The sequence below is a fragment of the Colius striatus genome, chromosome 11, assembly GCF_028858725.1.
Source record: "Colius striatus isolate bColStr4 chromosome 11, bColStr4.1.hap1, whole genome shotgun sequence".
In the NCBI taxonomy this organism is placed as follows: domain Eukaryota; kingdom Metazoa; phylum Chordata; class Aves; order Coliiformes; family Coliidae; genus Colius; species Colius striatus.
In genome coordinates, this window is record NC_084769.1 from 11,948,822 (window position 1) to 11,974,673 (window position 25,852).

The 25,852-nt window shown below is 41.1% G+C and overlaps 1 protein-coding gene across 2 annotated transcripts in view; it reads left to right on the forward strand.

Moving 5' to 3' along the window:
• Positions 1-5,376: 5,376 nt before the first annotated feature.
• MYLK (myosin light chain kinase) overlaps positions 5,377-25,852 on the forward strand; it is a 218,824-nt gene continuing 198,348 nt past the window's right edge. Inside the window, exon 1 of one of the 2 annotated variants that reach the window (XM_062004610.1) lies at positions 5,377-5,601. In XM_062004610.1, the coding sequence (XP_061860594.1) occupies positions 5,439-5,601 (163 nt within the window). In that variant the 5' untranslated portion in view covers positions 5,377-5,438. The remainder of the gene's footprint in view (positions 5,602-25,852) is intronic. The other variant, XM_062004612.1, reaches the window with a different exon arrangement.

The following is a 25,852-nucleotide window of genomic DNA, read 5'->3' on the forward strand; positions in this document are numbered from 1 at the left end:
CTATCACATCATTCTTACCTTTCATCCCCAGGGGTGAGACTATTTGCATGGCACTTGAGTTTTGTATTAAACAACAACAACAAAAAAAGAAAGGGAAAAAAAGAGCAAAAATACGGTGTATCTCTGTAATCACACTGTAGCTATTACCAGTACTTCTTTCTTTAGGCTCAAAATTGAGATTAGAGACTGAAGGTTGTAATAAACATAAATTATACTCTGTAGCTAGCTGGGCTGGTCTCTGCACGGAATGGGAACGGGCACTAACTGCATATGTAATAGAAGCTCTCTTGTTCTCTGCTATTACTTGAGCAGCACATAAGTATGTTCTGGTGTAAACAGTTAATAAGCATATTTGCAGAATTTTTCCAGCCACTGATTGATCTCAGCCAAACCCTGTCAATTGGAACTTAGTTCTGCTGAACAGCTTCAGGACAAAAAGCTGTGTCTTCTCTGTGAAGGTACTGCCTGTTTCCATTTCATGAAGAAATGGATAAAGTTAAATGCATGATGCAGAGTGACAATATTGTCTTTCTGTTGATTGCCTTTATAATGATCCATTTATTTGTAAGGTCAATCTAGCCTCAGTCAGTACTTGTTTCTCACTCTCTTTTTGCCTAACACAGAGGAACCAGTCCCTTTATCCATCACTTGACTAGTATGAAAATGAGTAGTACTCTGCTGATGGATGTCATTGGGCAACAGTCAGAAGTAGTTAATGTTTTTAATGCTTTAACATATGAAAGCAGAAATTCTCTGCCACCAACAATGGCTTTAGAAAAATGATGGTGCAGAACTTTTGCAGTCCAATCACATATTTAGTCCGTTAGTCTGAACAGTTTGCTAGTTTGAAACACAAGTTGTACATTTAAGCTGTACTAAAATCAGTCAAATTGCTAGCTTTTCCTTGTTTATGCCTCCAGCTTATACATTATTCCAGCCTTTACATATAAGAGGATAAAACAGCTGCTGAGTTTCCAAATCTGTAATTTCCCCAACAGCCAGATGCTTACAGCCTTCTTGCCTTTGCCCAACAAACCTAAAACTGAAAAGACTCAGCTACCTGTACATATTACCAGATAGGCAGAAACTGCCTATGTGGTCTTTGGCTGACACATCTAATTCATTTTTCTTGCCCCTGAGCTGATTGAACTAATGCTGGCCTAAGTGTTATATGTCAATATTAGTGCTACATTGCATCTGACCTCTTGGCTTCCTCCCTCCTTAGGTACTCAATCTTTATTTGCAGCATGAAACTCACAGGCTTTCTGTGTTCGTGATCAACAAAGACACAAGCACGACTGGGGATGATGATTTATTCTGGCTGCAGGTTTGGGAAGATATTATAGTGGCTCACTTTTAGAAGATTATCTTCTAACGTCAAGAGGCTAGAAGCTGTCCTGCTTTTTAAAATGAGTGCTTACATTCTTCAAAAGCAGGCACTCACATGCCAGAAAGAGAAAAGAATCGTCTCTGGGAAATGGATAAATGTGTTCCTTCCCAACAAAGTTACCTCCTTCACATCTGATTCTACCAGTTTCTCCACTTAATAAGGGATGATATCAAGCACAAGCCATAAACTTCAGCAGTTTCTGATGTTTAAGTGAGAAGGACGCACACATAAAAGTGCAATTGTGTTTAGGCACCTTCTGAACTTTATCCTGAAAAGAGTCTAGGAGATTTTACTGAAAGATGGCAAGTGAGACATCAATCAGGAAGAAAGCAGGAGGCGAAAGTAGAGGTTATCTTTACTCCCTTTATGCAGCTCTGCTCCTTGTACTCCTAATCACCTGATAATCATCTGAACCCTATAGTTCAGCTTCAGTAACTCACTTTTCCAAACACTTCAGCTGGGTAACTTCATCCTTCATTTGTTTCCTGTGCCTTGCCCTACAGAAGCTATTTAAGCTCTCTGAGGGTTTTGCTGGTTACAGTCCGTGGCTTGTAAGCTACAAAAATCTAAATGTAGGTCAAGATGAGTTGAAACCTTTTAAACACAGCCAGCTGCCGTTTCCTAAACACGTCCCTGGAGCAGCTGCATGAAGGATGTTTACAATTAAAAAAACTCCTCAAGCAGGCAGTTAAGAATGCACAGGATTATTGCAGCCAGCAGCACTCATTAAATGTCATATTTGAATATTCATTACCTTGAGCTTGCTCTGATTTAGGATCAGCATCTAAAGAAGTGTCACTGTTGACTTCCAGCATCCTAGAGGGTTCTTGGGACAAAGGCACAACTAGAAGACAAATGGTCCTAGCAAGGACTCTGGGGAGAAACGGACACAGTATTATGTCATACTGGCTTCTACTAGGATAGGAGATCCCTCACTCTTTATTTATTTATTTATTTATTGGTCTGACTTGTGCAATAAAAAAAAAGGGCAGTAAAAAAAAGCAAGAAATATGTAAGCTCTGCTGAGAATGAGTCAATCCCTTGAAACCCAGCAGGGGCACTGTCTGCACTCCTTATGGAGCTCAGTGGCTTTCATCCCAATTCAAGTGTCTCCTACTCCGCCCTCTCAGCTGAAGGCAGATGTGGGTTCACTGGCAACAGTGGGCCTTGTTCTTTGTGAGTGTTTAAGGCCTGAGCAATCATTTTAAATTGAAAGCAGAGATGGTGATGCTATTACGAGATTGTCTAGAGCAGCAATTCCCAACTGGTAAGACATGAGAACATTTACAAGAAAGGAGTTTCATGAAGTCTAGGCTAGAAATCAGAGGTCAGATGGCGCAGACCAGCAGCTTCTTGGAGCAAATGCTTAAATATGTTAAGAAGAAAACTCTTTCCCAAAAGGTGTTGCCAGTACAAACTTTCATTAGCTGTGGCACGGAGGTCAAAGCAAGCTCCTGCCAGGCTCTGTGTAGCTATCTTAGGGTTTCACATTCTTTCTAAGGCCAAATAAACATTTATCTCCAGAAAAAGAGAAACATTCAGATAACAATCATCTTTCTTTCAACAGCTCAAGAGACAACAGGTGTATAGCTGTTGGATTCTCTGTGTGTGCACTGCCATTGGAAATCAACCATAGACAGAGAGCCATACACTTCAGCAGAGATCACTGATGTATGTCCATTTGGTTTGGACTAAAGGGAAACACATCTGTACAAACCAGTATATGCCACTATCTGAAAAGGAAAAAGCCCAGGAGTAACATCTTGGGTGCATATAATTAGCATGGTACATATGTACACTTGAATACTAATGCTATGGGTGGTGTTACCCGGCCAACAAGAACATCTGAAAATAAAGTCACTTGTCTTTGGGACTCCCATTTTGGTGATTCAGGGTTTGGGGTTTTTTTTAAAGAAAAACCTCAAATACATCTTTATCTTTTTTTTCCAAAGTCCCAGAGCCTTTAAAACAAGAAAAGCATCTTGAACTCCTAACAGATAGTCAGTGTAAGGGAAATAGGAGTAAGAAAAGCAACCCAGCAGACAACTTCCTCTTGAAGAGGCAGCAGAAGTTCCTCCTAGTTCTCTCACTTTGTATTACACTAGGAAGGGAAAGAGCCAAAAGGTATGGCTACAACTCTTCACGGACTCATATTGGTAACTGCTCTCATCTTCTGAGGAGGCTTGTGCCCAATGAGATATACGATGTACCAGGAAAAGGTAGTATCTTGCTTTGCCTCCCTGTACAGCCTGCTCAAGTTGCAGGGCACATTCTCTATCAGTGGCTGAAAAATTGACCTCAGAATCAGAATGGAAAACATTGAGGTCTCTGCAAATATAAAACCCCTGACACTGGTGCAGCAAAGTACAGCTTTGTTGTGACTTGTTTATCTTGGCCACGTTTTTCTGGGTTGACTGCTGCTGAGTAAAAACAGAGTGAGGGGAGAGAAGGAATTAGAACCTGGCCTGGGGTTTGCTCCATCACCTCTAGAGGTATTTCAGAAACTGGGGAAGAGGCAAGTTCTCTGCAGCTTCTGCTTTCCCTTTTCTGTAGCAGTTCAGAAACACACTTTAAGATACCTAGCAGTAATTTGATCGCAGCATAGAAGAATGTGAGATGACAGAAAAGAAAGGCTTTATCCATAGAACTTGGGCTTTTGGTGTGTCTGTCCCCATGTGTGTTCATGATCTGGCTATAAATCCACTTCAGATAAAAAGCCAGTTGTTTGACTTTTAAAAATGTGTCAATAAAAACTTTTAAGAGCACTGGAGTAAAAAGGCTTTGATTTTGCAATACATCTGGATTTCCCTACCCCTCCCATTTGGAGTCTCTTGTTCCACATCATAAAACAACAGTTCTAAGGTCTTGAAGAGGATTCAGTTTGTCCCCACCTCTGATTTGCTTTTCCTTCAACACTACTTTAGCACTTAACACAATTAACTGTAAACGGTTTATTAAACTAAATCCCCTGCCCCAGATTTGGACGTCTCTAGGCAGATGTGCCAGAGCACCAGCACTTCCCAGTCTCTGGAGGTGGAGAAGGGAGGAGACTGGCAAGTCCCCTGAGTGTCTGTTGCTGGGATCGGGGTAGGGGCTGGGAGGGCTGTGGCTGCATGCAGACCCCTGTGCTCTCCATACATACTCATATGCACCTCCCTGTAAACACATCCCTCAGGCATCTTGTCCAAGTCCCATACACACCTTCACACACATCCCCGATGTGCTCTGCCTATATGCAAGGCATATGCTCACCACAGAAAATGCATATCCATCGCATACATGTCTCATGCACGACCTATGCAAGCCTTTACACAAACGGCTCTCTGCTTTCCCATACATGCACCCCACAGTCCCCAAACACACGCTGTCTACACCCCCCCTGCGCACATTGTACAGCCACCGCGTCCCTATAGACATCTCCGGTAGCACCTGTATGCACCGCTACACACCTCTCACCCTTCCCTGCCGCACGCAGCCCCATTCACTCCCGCACACCGAGCCGCGCTCCGCAGCTGCTGTCTCGGCCCGGCCCGGCTCGGCTCGGCTCGGCTCCTCCCCGCCACCGCTCGCCGCTGCGGGCCGGGGGCTCGCCCGGCTGCTGCCTCATAAGGCTGGGAGGCGGCAATCCCCCTTGCCCGCGCTGTCGGGGCACGGAAGGGGTTAACGGCAGCCGCGCTGGCCGCAGTGAGCATCACTGCCGGGCACTGCTTCCCCCGGGCTCCGCACTTCCCTCGCTCCCGGAGGCTCAGAGCCCATCCGTGCCGAGGCGAGCGGCAGGTGGGCTGCGGCCGGAGGCGCCGGCGCAGGGCAGAGGGAGCTCGGCGGCTACAGCGCTCCGGCAGCGCTCCCCGAGCCGCGGGGCTCTCCTTGTCGGCTGCGCCCCGAGACGCGGAGGGAAGCGCGGGGGCGGGCACGGGTGGAGAGTAGCGGGGCATCCTCCGGAGGGGGAGGCGAAGTAGGCGGGGAAGGAGGAGGGAAGCCGGCTTCTCCGGAGGGACGCGCTAGCCACGCTGCAGCGGGCCAGCCGAGCGGTGCGGGCTGCGGGCACATGCTGGGCTGGGAGCATCGGAGTCGCACGTCGCTTGTGCGGGTCTCGGGCCGGCTCCCGTCCCTTCCGCGGCGAGAGTGTTCCCCGGGCTCCGGCGAGGAGAAGCGCTCAGCTACAGTGTCCCTCCCGGAGCGCGATAATCCGAGAGCAAGCCAACCTGGTAGTAAGTACTTGTCACCTTTTATGTGTGGTTTGTTGTAGTTTTATTATTCTCTGTTGGTAGGTAGCAAAGGATTATTAAGAGCTATCATTCATCGGGTAGACTGTAATGATCCTCTTTTTGGCTCTCCATTGGACTTCTGAGCCTTTCAGTATAAGGGTGCATATGTATGTGGAGGCACATGTAGAAATGTTCCTTCTCTGTACATCTTTCATGTTTCAAACAAAATGTATGTGGGTTTTTCTTTAAACTTCTGCTGTTTTCAAAGTAATTTGTACTTGATTTGTACACTTAGGGGCTCAGAGAAGGATAAATCCTGGTGACACCACTTAAACACAATGCATAAGGATGAGGGAAGGAGATGAATGTTTAAAATCATTCACTCAAAGGGGTGGGAGGGAGGAGGTGAAATCCTTCTCTGCTTGCTGCCTTCACTCTATGGAGCAATATGCTTTTGGGGATTCTTTGCCATTTAATCCTCTTTCCTGTCTGTGCACATCTGGACTCTGGCCTGGCAGTGCTCCCTGCACTCAGACTGGAAAGGAGTGGCATGGCAGGCTAGCAGGGGATGGAGACCAGGGATAAAAAGAGAGAATCCTTCCCTTCTCTTCCAGTTTAAAGAGATTTTTTTAGCCCTAGCCTTGTCCTCTGCAGAGTAAATCCCCAGGACTGCTTCCCCTAGAGTCAGGAAGCAGAATCAAAAGTGGTTTGAATCCTATATTGTGCCCTCTACAATGGGAATGGCTAAGAGGATAAGTGCAAATAGCTGGTTCTACAAACCCTTCTTCTGAAGCTTTCCAAGTATTGAACCCTGTGGAGGGTGGGCATGGAGTTACATGACATGTGGAAGCTGTGTCCCTCACTAAGACTCTTCCAGGCGACATCAGCTCTTAACAGAGTGCTGGAAATACCATTTCTGCTAGTGAAACTGTAAGGAAAGGAGTAATTCGTCTTGCATTTTGCATCCCAGGCTGAATGACTATCTCCCTTCCCCTGCTTCCTGCACACACGTCTTTATTTTTGTTTCCTAATGACTTGCACTATTATTTGCCAAATAGGGTATGTGTCTTCCTGTGCAACTGTGTGTTTGCTGAGATGTTCCTGGAACTGGGCTCTAAGAGCATGTTTTAGGACCCTTCTCTTTTTACATCAGAAGTATATTTACTAATAACTGTCAGATGGCATGAATAGTTAATTTTTATCTGGCACGTATCCAGAGTAACTTCTGTTTCCTCAAATGATGCTGTTCTGTAGCTACTTGCTACCTGCACCGTAGTTTGTAACATAGTGCTTACTACAACCCATTTCCATGATACACCTATGTTGCACTCAGCATTTTGTTTTCTAACCCTATAGGACAAGTGTTTTAACTCCAGCAGTAACTGGAGTGAATTTGGTAATAGTAGGATAATGTTTGCCACCAGAGGACCAGCTACTAGGATGTCCTGTGCTGGTGTGTTATGTATTATTGGTGTTTAACATTTTAGAGAGATGTGAGCAGAAAGGAAATGCCTGCCTTCATACCCATCACAGCTAGGATTTCATGGAAATGTGGGAGGCTCACGCTAGTTACTATCACTGACCCAATTTTTATTAGCCTTGTAGGGAAATCTTAAAAGGTCTGCTGCAAAGAAAGTTAGAAATCTGATACTTTCCTGTTGCAAGCATCTCTCCATAGCTTTAGTTGCCTTGCTACGTGGTGCAAAGGAGGCTGAAGGAAATAAATCACTTAAGTTCTGTTGGTTTGCTTATGCAATGCTGAAAGGGAATTTACAAAGCCTGAAATAAGTAGTGATTACGTATTGTCATTGGCTCAAGTTAAACGTCAGAGATGCAGGATTTTTTTGCCAGTTTTTGGTCTGTTTTCTGTTTTCCCTGACTCCTCCTTTAAGATCATTAGGGCTTCCTCTGGGCGATGATCCTACTTTTTACAGTCAATCAAAATCCATACCAATATCCTTACGCAGGCCAAATACACTGTATTAGAAAGATCATAAACCAACAGCTACAAATTACATTCAGAACTCTCCAAAAACAGAATGCAGATGTCAATAGAGTTCAGAACCGCTCCAAATGCTGCGCCTTAAAGTTGTGGATGTCTAAATCTGGGAAGCGTGCTCAGAAGCACTTTTTGAGAGCCATGTAGGGAGATGACTGAAGTTTTTGGTGAGAGTCTGGAGAGCTGAGAGCCACAATCTGTGGTTGTTGGACTCTTCTAGTAGTTTGGGTTGAGGCCTGAGAATAGACTGGAAGGTACTCTGGACGGTTTCATCTTGTTTTTGCAGAAAGGTCCATCTCTTCTTCAGAAACTTGTCAAATCTGTACTAAAATATTCTGCATTGGTTTGCTTTTGCTGTATTTAGAGCTGTACTCAATAGCTTTTCCAACCTTTACTCCACAGGTACAAGTTAGGAGGTAATTTAACTTTATTTTTTTCCCTTGACTGGTTAATAGCCTTGTCTCTTGGATATGAAATAATTCATTTTTAACCTCCCACTGGAAGGAAGGATGTCCTTTCTCTCACTGCTCTAAAAACATACTTCTATACCCATTCCAGTAGACTTTTAAAAAACCTTTTCTGAGCCTGAATGAGGACAGTGACACCCACAGTTTCAGAGAGGATTGTAGCAAGCCTTGTACAGCCACCTTTTAACTTCTTCAGTGATGCAAATGCTTCCATGATGTATATTGGGATTACATATGCTGGTTGGGTTTCAGCACTGCATGCAGAGAAGACATGATTAATGCTGAAAAGGATTAATTAGTGAAGTCAGATGAATCCAGGTAGGATTGACTCTGGATTGTTTGGGGGTTTTTTAAAACTAATCAGAGCTTTAAATGTTATCTGTGTTGTCTATGACTACAGTATAGGTTTTGCTAAAATCTATCTTTCCTGGACAATTGTAAAGGGTCTGTTGAATGTGCTACAGCAAGGTTTGTCTCTAATAACATCTTCATTAAGCCTCTCTACAAACAGAAGAGTGTACTAATTGCCAGACTAACACATTGTTTGGCTCCGTGAACAAGCTACTGAGTGATAGCTTATGAATGGAAACTTAAAAGGATCATTTGCAACCTGCTACATGAAAGAAGTATCAAAAGGAAATGAAAATACATTTGTACCTCTGTTGTTAAAGCTGATAGAGGATTCCAGTTTAATTTTCCTGGGAATCTTAGCTGATTTCATAAATCTTTTTGCCTTTAGAGTTTCAGCAGCTGCTCGTTGTATAAAAGCTAGGAATAACTGGTTCTCCTTTATTAGGAGTGAAAGAAGAATTGAACTCCATAGAAATGAGGAGATTAGAACTCCATGAGGCATGTACCCGTTTAATGCTGCTGGAAACCAACCCACTCAAATAATCTTAACTCTCACTTCTGGTGAGCAGAAATTCTAGGGAAAAAGAAATTCCCTTAGTGACTTATTAACAAAGGCTTTTGAGGTTTACTGGGATATATCATGTGAGCCTAATCTACCTTTTGTTCATCCAGTTGACAGGCTTTAAGATTTAAAAGGGTCTGCAGAAACTCCTCCCTCAGACTCCTTATTTAATTAAAGAGGCTTGGTGCATTATTTACCTTTTTGAGCCTTCCATTTACGTGGGAACAATGAGTTGGGGTTAACATATTGTAAAATATTTGTGAATGCTGCATTGTATAAGTAGAGACAGGCAAAAACCAGAAACTCTGGCTATACCTTCAAATTTACATGGACTTATGTGGTTTCACTCAAAATGTCTGGAAGTGAGGCCACTCCTACATAAATTCTACATAAGTATTACTACAGGTGTGTAACTCTACAGCAAGTTTTCCTGCCTCTGTAGGTGATGAAAGAGCCTGGATGCGAGTTAGTCTTCATTTGCTTCTATGGGAGCTCTCCAAAGTCAGTGGATGTACAGATCAGGCCTTGCACATACCGCAGCTTCATATATTTTGCTTTGACAGTTCAGCAAAGACAAACTAGTAGCTGTAGTTCTCTCACTGATTCCCCCTGTTTCTTCTCCTCCCCCACTCCATTCATTACTGTAGCTGTGAGCATCAAGTTGCAGATAAAATGACTTCTGAGAGAGCAATGGGATGCAGCTTTTGCCAAAGGCAATTAAGTGCTTAGGATTAGTTCACTTTACAAAGCTGTTCTTTCTGAATCTCTTTCCTCTTGCTTGCTGGCACAAAGCAAGTTTCTTGGCAGTTACCTTTGTTATAACAAGCCTGAGCATTGCTGAACTTCACTACAGTGTGTCAGCTCTCTAAATAAGTTTAGCAAGCTGCAGTGTCTTATGCTTTGAGAACAGTCTTGCAGGTGATTGCTCTTTAAATCTGCTTGACCTCACCACCTCTGCTGTAATTGGATTAAATTCACTCACTTGCCAAAAATATGGCCAGCTGATGGCACATTAATTATTCAGAATGAAATGCTGTGTTGTGTGCACAGGATTCTTGGTGGCAAAGTCATTTTGAGGGCTTGAGACGCAACTGATGTGCCATAGGATACAGAATTACCATTAAGGGACATTTTCAGTTATTTTATTAGTCAAGAAAGGATTAAACCACACGTTCTGTTTGAAAGTAGAAGATAGTACATGTGGGAGAAGGAAGAGATGCTCTAGTTGCCAGTAATACGCATCACTTGCTGTTTCTTGTGAAATGTGATAAATTGCTGAAAGGCCACAGGTGGTCTGAGGCTACAGCCTTCCCAGCTGAGGGAAGTGAGTGATGGCATGTGCTGTTTTACACACCCTCTGCAGTTTATTTCTAATTGTTGCACAGCAGGTTAAGATTATTGCTCTGAGTTGTCTTTTTACTGCATCTTCTGTTATTCTTCAACTGTCTTGTGATCAGAGTCAGGAGGATATCTGAACAGAAAGACATGCCCAAAATAATACTGGAACCGTGAAGTGAAAGGTAATCTGTCTGCCAAGGCAGTAGTTTCAACCCGTGACCTTTTATATTCTGTCTAAAGCAATGTAATCCATCTTTCAGTGGGAAATGCTGCTAAGTAGCAAAAATCACTATCCTGATTCTTAATCTTAGCAAAATATTAAGGGATGAGTGGGTAAGGGGGAAACCTAGGACTGAATTGCAAATGCTCTTACAAAGAAGATGAGGATTTGTGTGGCGGGAGAGACAGCGGTATTTGGCCTGGCATAAGCACTCTCTGAGATGTTACAAATAATGAAAGGATCCTTGTTTTGTAAGCTAGCTGTTCTTATCTGCCTGGAAGTATTGAAACTTTCCTGTTTGCTTCTAAGCCATGTAAGAGTTGTTTTGTGAGCAGCATGAGTCAAACTGTGAGCTACCAGCTCTCAGTTCCAATCAGGACATTGTTACATTTGATTTCAAGATGATGTTATTTTAAGTCCTATAAACTGACGAATACTCAAGGTGCAAAACTAGAGATAAAGTGAGAGAGGCATGTGGGATTTTCTGTGTCTACCAAACAACAGTCACAATTTCATCTACAGTACAAATGTGCAGTGCAAATAATAAGAATGCCATCTTTAATACCCCATTATAAAAAGTACATGGTTGTGCAATCGTATTTTTTGCAGTGTTAACTCTTACAAAATTGTGTGTCTCAAATGTCATTCTATTAATTCCTTGTAATGATGTAAACAGTTTAAGTGGTGAAGTAAAGGTTTTTTTCTTTCATGTCATATATTTGTAATCACTGGCTTTTAAAAATTAAAAGTAGTAAAAAATAAAGCGTCTGTCTCCCCTGAGCAAGGATTAGCAGTCTGACTGGGTAAAGAAAAGTGTGAGGGCATGTTTTGTAAGAAGGACTCAGAAAGTTTAAGCCATGGAACGCTGTCTGTATGGCCTGCTGATTATACCTAAAGGAAAGTTATAAAACAGAAGCAATAAGCAAGCTGTGTTTAAAATACACAGGAAAGAGAAATTTGTTCAAAAATGGCCTGATTTACTCTGGTTATTTACCTTTGATCTTTCATCGTCATAAGCTTCCCTTTGATAGAAGAAGAGGAAAGTATTATGTTAATGCATCACATCTGCAAGTGTTACTATCCTGCCATAGCAGTAGTTCAAGTCCTTCCTATTTTGGAGGTGAGAAACCTTTCCTGTTTTGTGCAGTGTAAGTTTACTCCAGTGCTGTTACGTGTTAGAGTGGTGGGATCTGCCTGTACCCATGCTGCTACTAAGTGCTGACATCCTGGCTGTGGTGGCCTCTGGGGCTGTATCTCAGGCAGAACCCGTGAGACCATGGAAGAGAGAGCCCTGGCTTTGAAATGTAACAGCTGGTGTATTGATGTCTCACCCCCAACATCAGAGCAGTGCGATTCCTCTGACCTCAACAGAGTTGCAGCATTCACGGTTTTCAGTAATGTGGGCGCGAAACCGGGCCTATGTTCTTTTAACTGGTCTATTTAGCAGCTCTTTTCCATATGCAGTCTCCATGCCAGTGACAGGGGCTTCCTGGAACTGACAGGAGACACAAAAGATCCTCTTCTCTAAATCACTGGACCTTAAGAATATTGAAAGGATGTTACAACAAGCCTTATAATACACCATTGTCAGGCTCTCTCTGAAGATGCCTGCAGTGATATCGTACCCCTAAGGTTTCCAGAGGGGGTGTGATGACCCCACATGGAAGAAAAGAGAATAGTAATGGTTTGGGTAGCTTTGAGAAATTTTATGGTACTACTTCCCCTGGCAGTAACTTGAAAGCAACTGGAGGTCTTTAGTGCTGACTGAACTCACATCAGTAAGAGGCAAGTATCAGAGCATGTATCCTGCAGACTTTTTTGTGAAGAGGTCCTGACTTGTGTGTCTCACAGACAAGGGAGTGGTGAAAGATGGTTTATTTCATTTTCTTCATTTCCCTCTTCTTCCCACTCATTTTCCTGCTCTTCCACAATACAGCAGTTTTTTGTCTTGCTGTGAAAATGTCTGTGCTCGTGAGTGGGGTGTGGACACATTTGAATGGAAGAGGCTGTTGGTTTTTGAAGTCTGAACCTCAGCATTCCCAGGGGAGTTGCAGAGTTTGCATTCTGCACTTCCTTCAGCCCTGCTCAGGGATGTGCCTTAACAGCAGGTAGTGTGCTTGCAGGAGAGCTGGTGGTGAGCTATGTCTGTGCTGCTGGCAAAACAAGCTTGTGACAGATAATTCATTTTTCAGTTATTTTCTTGACAATCAATGCAAACTTATGATCACTGATTCAGATAATGAGGAACAAGACCACCACAATTATGAAGCTCATTACATAAATGACTATTCTTCCCTTTCTTTGTAGTCCCTGCTTGCAGGATACAGCATCGTGGCACCGAGGCAGGCCATCCCTCAGGGGTATCCATTCCCCCCTTGCCATGGAGGACTCCACAATGTGTCTCCACCTCTCAGCAGCCACTGTTTCTTTTATCCTGAACACCTTGTACCCAGGCACTTCTCTGCCCGACAGACATTTTGGCACAATGGTTGGGCTCTGACGTGTGGTGACTTTTCCCTGCTGAGGTACCTCTCAGTGCCAGGGCGGATCATCTCTGGGCAGCTCGTTGCCGCTGAGGGGCTGCCCAGCTCTGCAACCTGTCACTCAGCACTTACAATGGGAGAGATGTGGATAAAGGTGTGGCTGTGGGATGTCAGGGAATCCATGAGGGAATTCCCTCACACTGAAGGGCAGGAGCTGTTCAGTGTCCTGCAGACGTGGCTGACCTAAATGACTAACAGGCAGGCTCAAAAGCACTACCTTTTGTCTCAGCCTTGACCTATGGAACCAAAGCTTTATCACAACTGAAGGGGAATTTTGTGCAAGTTACATGCTTAAGTCAACCTGAACATAGGTACTGGGCCACCTACTGATCAGTTAAACTGAGCTTATGCAGTGTAGAAGTCAGTGTTGCTGTTTTATACAGGTATTCTTCAAATGCTTCTAAACTTAGTCTGCAGAAGTATTGCTCTTTCACTTTACCTGAAATTGTGACATTATCTAGTTCACCTCAGGTTTGTGGGGTTGGACTAGATGATCTTTAGAGGTCTCTCCCAACCCCTACCATTCTGTGATTCTGACTAATAGTGTTTAGTTCTCATTCAGTATGTTTAGCTCCTATAACTTCAAGTTTCATAATAGATATTCCTTCTCCAAGATATTCTCTTGGATATTGAGATATGGAGACCAAATCTGTAGTCCTAGTTAGCCTGAGCAGAAATGGGGCAAGGTTCCTGACTGGACCATGGTAACCTCCAGAAAATGAGGTTGCAAAAGTTGACAACTTGCATGGTATCTCAACAGCAGGGATAGGAAGGCAGAGATGTTAAAATCATTTTTGAGGTAAAATAGCGTGGACCTTGCTCCGTTCTCCACATGTGTGATCTTGAGCTCAGATTTAATGTAGTATCTCCTAACAGCAAACTCTTTACCACATTGTTATCCTTTTTGCTTTGTCTGAGATGGTAAAGGTAAACATAAATGTGTAAATACATTTTAGTATTTGATGTTATATTGTTTTGGCTTTTTTATCATGTTATAATTTGCTTGACAACTAAAGTAACTTGCTTTGAACTTGCTGTGATTGTTCATCGGTGCATGAGCATTGTGCAGGATTCTGTGTGTTAGGTACCCTTATACTGTATTAGCAATGTATGGTTATTGGTATTGGTGTGCAGAACTGCAGTAACAGTCTGCTTCTCACCAAATCAAGAAGGAGAAAAATGGATGGTATTTCATGTGCGTTCATACCTGTTATGTATTCTGTGGTAGACAGAAGTCACTATATAGCTTTCCAATGCTAGTTCTTTTTTGGCTCATTTTATTACAAACATAAGGTTTTAAGAGAGACTCTGTTGAGAGTTAACATTGTCAAACCTTGTTAATGCATAGAGCTTTTTTACTTAAGAACCAAACAAAAATATTCTTTGAAAACTGTAAGAGTTACAAGATAACGAACTAAATTGAACCTTAAAACAAAGGATTAATTGTCTTCAAGACTGACTTGCTGTAATTGCAGTTCTTGTCAGGTATTTTTCTTCTGTGCAAGCTTGTATTTCACTTACAAGACAAGAAATGCAGCTTTGCTGATTAAATTTTTTTGAAACATAAATCACTTACTGTCTTCAAACATGGTGTTCACTTAAAAAATGCTTCTGAAATGGAACTGTGGTGAATTTAAAAAATAAATGAAACTCTTGATTTACCTGCCTTGGTAAAAAAAAATTACAGATCTCTGTACTTGCATGAAGAGATGTAAAAGGTGCTTTCAGGGAGAAAGGGGTTACAAGCAAAGCCCTAGCACCTGTAAGTGGTCTAAATTGTTATTTTGTTTTCTTTGCTGTTTGTGTCTTTCCCACTTCCACAATTGCCATGAGAGGTGACGAGTACGTTTGCTTTCTATCAACTTGCTTCAGAAGCTGCATTGGAGGAAGAATACCAACAAGGTGTATATTCTATTTGATTGCGTGGTTTATAGATAGTGGGTCAGCATGTTGGCAGAAAGCAGATCTCTAAATCAATATTCCTGTATGAAACCACGTGATGAATTCTAGTTTGGTTGTCACAGTGTCAGGAGGTCCTCTTCTGAAGCCTTCCTGAATCTTGGTTGTTGCTTATCCTCAGGAAGTGGTGTAACATGTGGGAATGCTGAGTCTAGCTAGAAAATGAATAACATTAAAACTGCCTCTGTGTTCCAGTTAGCTCAGCATTTAAGAGCGAACTTAAGTCCTTTAAGTGTCCATGCATGGACCTGTTTGTGCATGGACCACAAGTTTGTTTAATCAATTTCTGAACTTGAGACATTTTTTGCCTCCACAGCCTTAGGTGACAGCAAATTCCAGAAGCTTGTAACCTGCTGGGTAAATAAATATTTGCTATTTAAATGAGTTTATTGCTAGTTTCAGTGAGCAGTGCCTTGTATTGTAGGATTTGGCAAATAACACTTCTACATTCAGCAGCTCATGGTTTTTTTTCTAATACCTAGTCATATTCACTCTCAGCTTCTTTCTCTCCAAGCTGAGGAGTCCCAGCCTGTTTAGTTTCTCTATGTAAAGTATCTGCTTGTTTAGTTCCTGTTTTCTGCACCCCTCTAACGTTACTATGTCCTTCGTAGTGTGTGGTGAGCAGATCAGGATATCCAAGTTATGGGAGTGTTCAGGCCGTGTGAAGTGGTAGAAATGCCCCACCTTGCTCTTTCTGATTATGCCCTGTATTTTGCTGGCTTTTTGAACTGCTGCTTAACACCGAGTCAATAACTTGAGAACTGCTAAGGAGGGCTCCAGCTTCTGAGTAGGAACAATTATTGCCTTAATGAATTACTTAAAATTTATCTAAACTAAATACAACCTGCCAACTTTTTCAACAATCAGTTTTGCCATTGATGAACATACTGAATAACACCTGTCCCAGCACTGATTCCACAGGTTGCACTGATGATTCCTCTTTAAAGTAGCTGTAAAGCTCTGTCCTTTGCTTTCTTATTTCTCACTCTTACTCTGAATGAAATCAGACTTGTCTGTACGGTTCCCAAGTATCCCTAACACAGCCTTTCCTGTAGCTGTGAGTTAAGCAGGCAGAATCTGCAAGTGCTCCAGTACAGAGATTCTCTGTAACACTGGCTTACATACTTTGGCTAGTGGTTCCTCAAATTCACATTTGAGTTTAGTCAGAACTTGTGTGACCATTATTCTGTCTGAGTGATTTATTAACATCTAACCTCCTTGTTTGGTCTAGTATTTCCTGAATTTACTTCAGATTGATTTGGCTTCTCTGCCAGATTTACAACTGTGCAATGAGTGTGGAAATCTTCCCAAATATTTCAGCAGTAAAGACTGATGTAAAGAATTCACTGAACTTCTCTGCTACAGCTTTATCATGCCCATCTACCCCTTTTACACCTTTATCATCCAGCAGTTTGCTTTCCTGGCTGGCTTCCTGTTACTGATGTATTTAAAGAGCTGATCACTAGCACCATGGTCTTTGCAGGCACTTTTTGGATTATCTTTTACCACTCTGAATTTCCTGCTTACATTTAATTTGCTGTGTTTTATGGGCTTTCCTGTCTTTACTTAAGCAATCCGTTTCCGAAGAGATGACTTATGCCTGGCATGATTTTCTTAACTCTCCCTTGTGGCTTCTTACTTTTTGAACTGCTCCTTTTTAGTATCTTCTTTCTTTCTTGCCATATTTTTATATGGTTCTCTTTCTTAAAACTGAATATCCATACACTGATTTAGTTTGATGACCTTTACTATCAGTGTCATTCTTGGTGTTACCTAACAAGAAGTCTTTCTAGCTTTCTCTGTTTTGGATCATACCCTGTACTTAGAAGTCTCTCTTCCAATGGACATCTGTATAGTCATCAGGAGAATGGCAGCTACTAGCTTTGTGATACTTTGTGGAAGCCATCAATTAAATTGAGAGACACAAGCTGGGCATGACATGGACATGTTCCAGGTGCTAATGGAGCTACATATATTACTTTTTGCATAAACACAGCATCTGCAGTGATGATTAAAACCTTGCACTTTTGAAATCCTGGGATAGAATATGTATAACATTCAAACATTCAGGAAGAAGATAGCCTTGCTTTTCCAGTTTTGCAGGCATGGAAGAAACCTCAAGGACAATACTATGTGCTTATAGACAAGACTTCTGTGGACATGTTTACAGGAGCTGAAGTCTGTTTATATTAATTTCTATGCAGTTACTGGAAAATTGTCCTTCCATAAAGCATGTGCATGCATTTGAAGGAAGTTTACTCTACAGATGCACTTGGAAGAGCTGTATTTACAACACTGAAACAAGATATGTAAACAAATTGTTGATAAACATCACTTAGCTAGTTGGAGCTGTTATTAACCAATATCACCTAGATAGTTGAATAAACCTAGTACTGTGTTCTCTCTACACTGTCTCAGTAATGTCACATACATTCTTTTTATTAGGACCACAGGACTTGTGTATTTGTGGGGTTTTTCTGGATATACAGTCCCTTGCTATAGCAGTCACCTTGCATGCTGTAAGTAGAAACACTTAAATTTGCAGAGCTTTTCTGTTTTGAGTCTTTATGTAACCTATGAGTACTGGACCACGGTTACTTCAAATCTAGGTATGTGTCTGTGCTTTCCTATTGAAGGTCTTGGATTCAATCCTACTATGTATCTGCCTAGACCAGAAAGCTGTTGGAAATGTACACACTATCTCTGTGTGATGACTTTGCTGACAAATTGCAGCAGTTCCTCATTGTATGAGGAGCTAAATAATGGAGTAGAGTGGTATACTTTACTGAAAAAAAAACAATGAAAGTGAAATTGTCCAGAGTAATTTCTTCATTAAAGCCATGGGAAATGACATCTGTAGTGAAAAGCTGTACCTCATCACTTTGTTGTAATATGTACAAGGGAAATGACATTCAATGAAGTAGTTGTGTGTCATAAAGAGGAACTAGTCTCCATGATACAGAAGACTTCTTACAGTCCTGTGTCCAACACATAGATTATCTTGAGTGATTCCTCATCAAATGAAACTTCAGTGGCCATCAGGATCTTTTGTGATTAGTGGCTACTGTGGAGGTATTTAGGTGTGGAACTGTTCTCAGTGCCAGGCTTTAGAAGGATTTTACTTGTCATCAAGATATCATTTTCTACTTAAAACTGCCAGTCTAACTAAGGTAGCTACTCCAGCCAGACCTCGCTTGTGTGATATTTAAGTGTTGGTAATTTCAATAGCATATAAATTTATGTTTTTCTAACTGTAAAAGACATTTGTTGATGTGAATTATTTTCAGAATTCCTACTGGAATGTTGTTCAAGTGGTGTGGTCAAACACATAGCTCTTACTATCTTCCTCACTAGCTTTCAAATCATTTTACAAAGTATCAGAGGGAAAGGAGTGAGAAAGGATTTCTCAAATGCCATAGAAAGGTAAGCAAGATGAATCTTCTGATTCCATGTCTGAATGCAGAATTGTCTTTTTTTCCCTAACTAAAATCAGTTTAGGATTTCACTGGCTAAAACTTGAGTAAATACACTTGAATTACCTGTAATGTAGGCTTACTTTAGATTTGACTTTATCCGCTATAAAAAATACCCTAAACCAATCACACAGAAAAGTCACTTAGAAATGCAAGTGTACCCCTGAGAATGTTTAGGTATCATAAAATATTTTTCCTATCTCTGAACAATATGCTTCATACTTGGAATTTCTGGAGCTCACTGCACCCCAAAATAATTCCCCACTTTTTTAAATCCTGGTTCTCAGCTTCTCTAATGTAAGACTTTTGACTTGTACTTGCATTAATATTAGTTCTGTTGACTCAACTGGATTAATTAGCTCAAAGACATGTAATTAATTTAGTGGCAAACCAAAATATTCCTTCATTCCACAATGAGAGATTCAATGTAAAAACGGTTTTCAGAGGTTCACTCTGACTTGTTATTATCCATAGCTATTTTACCCCGTCTGCTTACCAAGAATATTTGTAGATGCTTGTAAATAAGACATGAAGCTATTACTAGCTACCTTTGGAAGTCTGTAGCCTGAAAAAACAAGTAAGGTTAAAAATCACTCTTTAAACTTTACATGGGCTCCCTGTACCTTGTTGCTTCCAGATAACAAAGTAATTCACTCTTTTACATCTTCAAGTGAGAGAACTTGAACATGCTTTTTAGGAAAACTGCTCTGCAAATTTTCCAGGCTTACAGGAGGCAGGAAGACTTCAGCAAACTGAAAAAAGAAATGAGCTTGCTAGAAATAAAGAAAAGTTTTGAACTGTTTGGCAAATATTGAATCTCAACTTGTGAAAACAAAACCTGAGTTGAAGTCCAGTGTCAGGAGTTGATGCTGTTATTTTGAATGGTTCTGGTTAAATTTAGAACAAAGACTGATTACTTCCTTTTGTATTATGGAGTTACACAGTACAACAATTAAGTTTGAGTTGTGTTGTGCCAGCTGCTGTGCAAACACTGAAGAAGAATCTTATCACTGCCCCCAAAGAGTTTGGTCCAAGCTAAGGAACAGCTGCTTACTTCCAGTGTGCTTTTATGTATATGAAACTGTTTTTTAGAGAGCTGTACTGAACTGATAAAGCTGAATAGTTGTGATTTGTTTGTTTCTTTAATTGGGGAGGGAGGATTTGTTGTGCTTTGTCTTTTATTCCTTATTTTTCAGAAGTGTCTTTTCATATAAGACGCAAGTATATGTCTTATATAACATGCTCAATAACTTGTATTGTTAAAACATATCTCTTAGAAACCACCATTTTTTTGTCATCTGAGAAAGACAGGAGACCAAAATTGCATGCAATATTTTATTTTTCCTCATTTATTATCTTTTTTTATGCTTTAGTGGAAAAGTACACTCAAATTTAGATTTCTGCAGCTTCAGGTTCCAGGTCCTGGGTTTTGGTGTGTATTTCTCAACTTCAACATCTGGTAATTCTAGCTTCCCCTTAAATGAACTCCTCTGTGTGATAAGAAACCTTGTAACCATCTCTAACTGAACTTTTTATATCTTTTGGCTACCAGAAATGTATGTATTTATACTTTTAAATATATTTCCCCAATCTCCAAATCATTGGCATGCCTCATTTAATTCTCTCCAGACATTTTTAATGCCCTTGTAAGGGTGTGTATGACTGACTCTACTGTCAAGGCAGAAGTCTGCAACTCCTGGCTCATGTGGGAGAGGACTTGCATTTGCTTCAGTGAGTCTGTAGATGTTTTCTATTACGTGCATGTGCGTCAAACTGAGAGGCCTTGCTTGCACTTCGAAGCTCTCTGAAATGGTAAATCTAAACCCAAACACTGAGGGGGAAAAAGTGCTAATGTTGTATGTCTTTTAAAGAAAAAGGGAAAATAACAGAAGAGAGGAAGAACTAACTAGGCCCTGGGGATTGACCTTGACTGTGCCTTTTTACCACAGCTTTATCCTTTCCAGTTCTTAAAGATGCCGTCAGTTATTGAACTCTGATGACCTGATTAATGCATTGGAGGGATGCCTATAGATTGTGGTATTGATATTGTTTCCAGATGGTTTCCTGGCAGGCAGATTGGCAACAAGATGTCATCTTTGTGGTGATGAGGGGGAGCAGTGTGGATTTTCCTCTTTTTTGGTTTTTAATGGAGCTTGTCTCGGCAAATAAGTACCAGTCATTGGGTCAGTTGCTCTGAAAAACAGTAGCCTTGTGGTAAACTGAGTTCTGTAGATTTATTGGAGTCTATAGAGTAATGCAGTAAAAGGATATGATATCTATATTGCTTGCAGATACTTAAAAGCCCTGTAATACCTGCTTCTCCTCCAGTCAGCAGGGAGCTGTCTTTTGTAGCTGCATGTATCCTGTGCATGTGGATTCTATGGGATAATCCCAGACATGTTTCTTGGGGTAAATACTGGATTTCGCAGGATTTAATTCAGAGACTTGAGTTCAGTCAATGCAGCAGGCAGCAACTGTTAGAAATTCTCGAGACACTACCATTTAGGAATTGTCTTCCTAAATCCTTCTATTTCGTATTTCACTGAGATAGCAATGATCATTCTTAACAGAGGTGTGAAAGGGCTAAACTGAATTGCTGGCAGCATACAGTGGGACAGAATAAATGGCTGAACTGTCCTTTCTAACCTTCCTCATTGAAGCTTTGTGGCAATAGTGTAGCATTCTATCCACTTCTTCAACTGGCCAAGAAATACCTTCTTTTTAGCACCACACTGTTTTGTTTGCATGATGGCTGCCTATACAGCTGGTTCCATTTAACCCATGAGACTGAAATGGTTTGTGAAGTAGCTTCTTATTTTTATTGTTAAAGCAAAGATTAACCTCTAATCTCGTTTTCTTTACAAGGGGATTTCTTCCATATATCAATATATAAAATGAAGGCTTCTTGGGCAGAAGAATCATCTGGGAGACTGGGAGTGTCACAACGCAGTTCCTCTTTTGGATTGGAGTTCTTTTGCACCTAGAAAAATGTTTTCTTTCTCTGAAGGGAAAGGAAGTGGATTCAGTGGGAAGTCCCTATCCTAATAAACTGAAAATTAACTTACTTTCTTGGTGGGATTGGCAAGCTGTGCCGTTTCACTAACTCATTTTAAAACCAGTCCAACTGTGCCTAGATGAGCTGTTCTCTGTGCAAACAGTTGTGTACATGCTTTTGTACACTGTAACAGAAGGAATGAGATGGAAAATTCCCTGAGTGCATTACTGTTTCATACCACAACCACAGAAATGCATGATTCTACCTATGAACATGCTAGGGCACAGTTTTCTTCCTTTCTTACCTATTGATGTCTCTTAATGTCAGAAGAGATCAAGATGAAACAAGATGGTGTGTTTTACTGACCTCGAGACCCACATGCCACCAGTGGCTTGCACAGAAAGTGCTTTATTGGAAGGTGGATGCTGTTACTCTGAACTGTTACTGCACGTGTTTTAACATATAACCTATAGAGACTGTTGTAGTGATGGACTTTTATCACTAGAAGAGAGGGAGATAATAAACTGCCATGGGAATAAAAGCTTTGGCCAGTTTCAAACTTTAATAACAGGGGGTTTTTTGTTGTGAGGAAGCTCTGACATTGCAGTGGTTCTGAGCCAGGACATGTTCTAAATCTGAGATGTTAGAGATTACTAGTAATGTTCTATGAGATTTCTTACAGCAAATGTGGTTCTTATTGCAACATCCATCGTCTTTGCAGGAGGATGGACAGCTGGTTCTACTACTGCTTGTGCCAACAAGGCTGTAATTCTCCATTTTCCTCTTAATAATCAAATTAATTTTCTTCTAAACCTTGAAATAGAAGCTTCTGTTTAGACATGGGTTTAATTGTTGGGTATACACTTGCTATAACCTCTAGGCTGGTAGTGTGCAGTGAAGCAGGGAGAAGCTCATGGTTTTGGCAAAGACTCACTTGATCTACTTGACTTGAATTCAGTTTGTGACCTGTCCTTCATCAGCTGCTCTACTGAGCCCTCCCTGCTCCTGTCTACAGCCAGGCCAGTAAAAATGCCATAGAAATTTGAAATGATACACACAAGGCACAATTGGAGGATGCCAGCTCCTTCTGTTCTAGTTCTAAACCAAATAAATCCCTGATGAATGATTTATGTCTTGTGTATATCTGATCAATGTTCCCGTGTGGTAATTAATGGGACTCTCTAGTGGAAGAATCACCAAAACTTCGTGGGAGAGAGTCTTGGAGAAAAACTAGTGTTATAAATTCATTTCACTGCTTTGACTGTCTTCTGAGGACCCACAGCAGCCTGAAGAATACAGAAGCAATCAATATCTTGCTCCTGTTTGGATTACAAAATCAAATTAACATGGAGAGAAAATACATATCAGTGTCATTGATAAGTATCCCCCATAGGAGAAGAAATTACTCCAAAATGGGTTTGTTGCTATAGATGTTTGAGAGGAGTAGACAGCATCTTGGCTTAGTTTGTCTACACCAAGAGAATCTGCAATGGAGATTTACATTTCCAGCTTAATTCTTCAAGTTGTGGGTAGGGAGGGAGGGAGGCAAGTGTATTCAGTGGTATGAGGCTAAAGGCAAATTGCCCAGATCTGCCCTCAGAAATGTAAACACAACTTTCAGTAATTTCAGAGGGAACTGCACAACATACTGAATAATGTGGTACACAAAACCATCCAACTCAGTAACTGTCCTTGCAGGGAATGAGACCCAGTGGTCCAGGGAGGCCTGTCCAGCCTTGCTTACAAAAGCTGTGCCTTACAGCCTCTTTCCTACTCTAAGTGGAATTAGGCTTCTTTCTTTAGTTAGGGGGAAGCTGCTTCTCTGCCATATTGGAAGCATTCCTCTGACTTCTAACCTAAAGATATTCACTGTTCATTTTGCACCTATGACCTTCAGTATCTGTTTATCTCATCCTCTTGTTACTCAGAATTGTTTTATTTATGTGGTTTTCTGTTTGATTTTATTTGTTTGATATCTGTTAACAGTATGTTATCAAGAGTGGGGCTAAAACCCAGCCAGGGGGATGTTTACAGTGGCAAAGAAGATGAACCAGTAGGGCCTATAGACATGGAAGTTAACCCAATTAGGATGCAAAACAGCAACTTTGAGTGTAGAACTGTTCCTCTCCAAAGGCACAGCTGACTTCTTGGTGTGCTGCTTTGCCAGCTGTGCAAAAAGAAGCTGGAAGCACTGATGGCCTTATGTACAGGGTTTCTGGAAATGCCCTGATCTTACCTAGTGACAGCTGAGCTGTGGTGACAAGTTGAATTAGCCTAGTACTTTTTAGTTCCTCCTTTTAGATTTCAGCTTTGGAGTCCCTGAAAATCAGCAGCGTGATTAGTCGTTCAATGGCAAGAGATGATGATGCAGTGTAGTAGTTGCAGAGATGACTTCTGAAGAATTAGTAGTTTGAGAACATGAGGAGTAACAGAATGTAATATTTTACTTTAGGCCAAGTCTAGTAGTTACCTATGGACTGAAATAGGATGACAGGTTCCTGATCTGTGTGAAAATAGGAAACAAGGCTGCTTCTTCCATGGTTAGATATGTGGACAAATACGAATGTGTTTTACCTTCTTGGGTTGAAAGTCTTGAACATACAAGGTTTGTATAGGTGTGCAGGTCCTCTCCTTGGCTATGTCTCAAACTTGTTCCTCAGCAAACCAAAAGTATCAGGGAAAATAGCACGTTAAATCTCTTACTAAATTATGCCATGTTTTACACCTCACACGAGCTGTTAGATGGTGTATTGTAAGAGTAAAGAAAATATAAATTTGCCATAGCAACAACATGAAAGAAACTAATTTCCCATAAGGGTCCCAAGAGTAACTCTTATTTGCATTTGATACAACAACAGAATCCCAATGACTATTGCTTGTGAATTGTGCTGCTCCTGCCTCCATCAGACAGGTTGTGCAATGAAAGCCTAGAAATACTGCAGTTCAATATATAAAGGGGGAATGCCTGAGTTGTATGCTTTCCTCTAGTTTCACTTGTTCTTAAAGCATCAGCATACATACATTGCTTTGCTCCAGTGGAGGCTGTAAGCAGGTTTTGATTAGTTCTTTGTTATGAAGCTCATTTGGATAGTTAATTGCAGTTGCCTTTGTATTTATACCAGTCCACCTTGAGAATTCTGAGAGCCAGGACATGTTTTAGGCAACTGTGTTGCCATGTCTTCTGCTTCCTCAGCCAACCCAGAATATCAAAGCTAGTAAGCAAATAAAATAAAACTGTTTTATAGTTCCCATTCTTCTCTTCACAAAATTCTCATGTGAGCTGATGAGACTCCATCTTCCTCCCACACTGGAAAGTACCAGAAACTTCCCTTAATATCTTTTGTAGCCTTGCTTTAAATTATTTATAGGCAGTATTACAAAAACCCTCAAAGGTTAAATAATGTTTGGCTTGTATCTACTTAGATGCAGGATTGTAGCAGGCATTTCACTGACCACTGCAGAGGCTATATAGCATTTGCTTAGTTAGCAAAAGCATTGCTATGACTCGTGACTGTGCACCAGATTTGAATGCAGTGAGGGCAAACTCAGATTTATCCTCTTTCATTTGTATGAAGTGACCTTGAAGCTTCTCAACTCCTCTCCTGTTCTCTGTTCCCCAAAAGGGTTCTAATATTTGGGATATGTAAACACAGGATTTGGGATTCCATATGCATCTGGAGCTGATAAACTGTTGGGATTGCAGAGGTGTAACCCTTCATACCTCTAACCTAGGAATTCTCAAGAGAGAACTTAGAGGCACATCTGATGTAAATGCAGGCAGATTCCTAGCAGCTAAAACCAAAATGAAAAACTTGCTGTTGAATGAGTGGAATTTCCAATGAAAACTATGTCACTTGGAAAGGGGGGAGGAATAAGAACTATAGAATCTGTTTGGCAATAAATATAATGCAAAAAATATTTTCTGAGCTAGGAACCAAAGAGATGAGAGTCAAATAAAACTTGTCAGATGGCATTAGTTGGGAAGAGAACCTTTTGGAAGAGACGAGGTAGTGAAGGGGAAAAAAAAACGAGAAACCAAACGAAAAGCTCGCCCCTAACAGCATCTTGGATTAGTTGAGGTTCACTGAATGGCTTTGTTGAAAATGGAAGAAAAGAGTTTAAATAGAGAACGTCCCATAAGGTGGAAGGCATCACAGATCTGTTTCCATAGTGACATTGTTCAAACAGAGGCTTAAGGGAACATGAATACCATTGCAGCTGAACTCTATAGAAGATAGCAGTCTTCCAGTGGGGATACTAGCTGTTACTTGTTTGATGGTTTTCCCTCTTAGTTGTATTTGGGGAAAAAGGTGGTGAGGAACTTAGACAAATAATTGGCTTGATGGA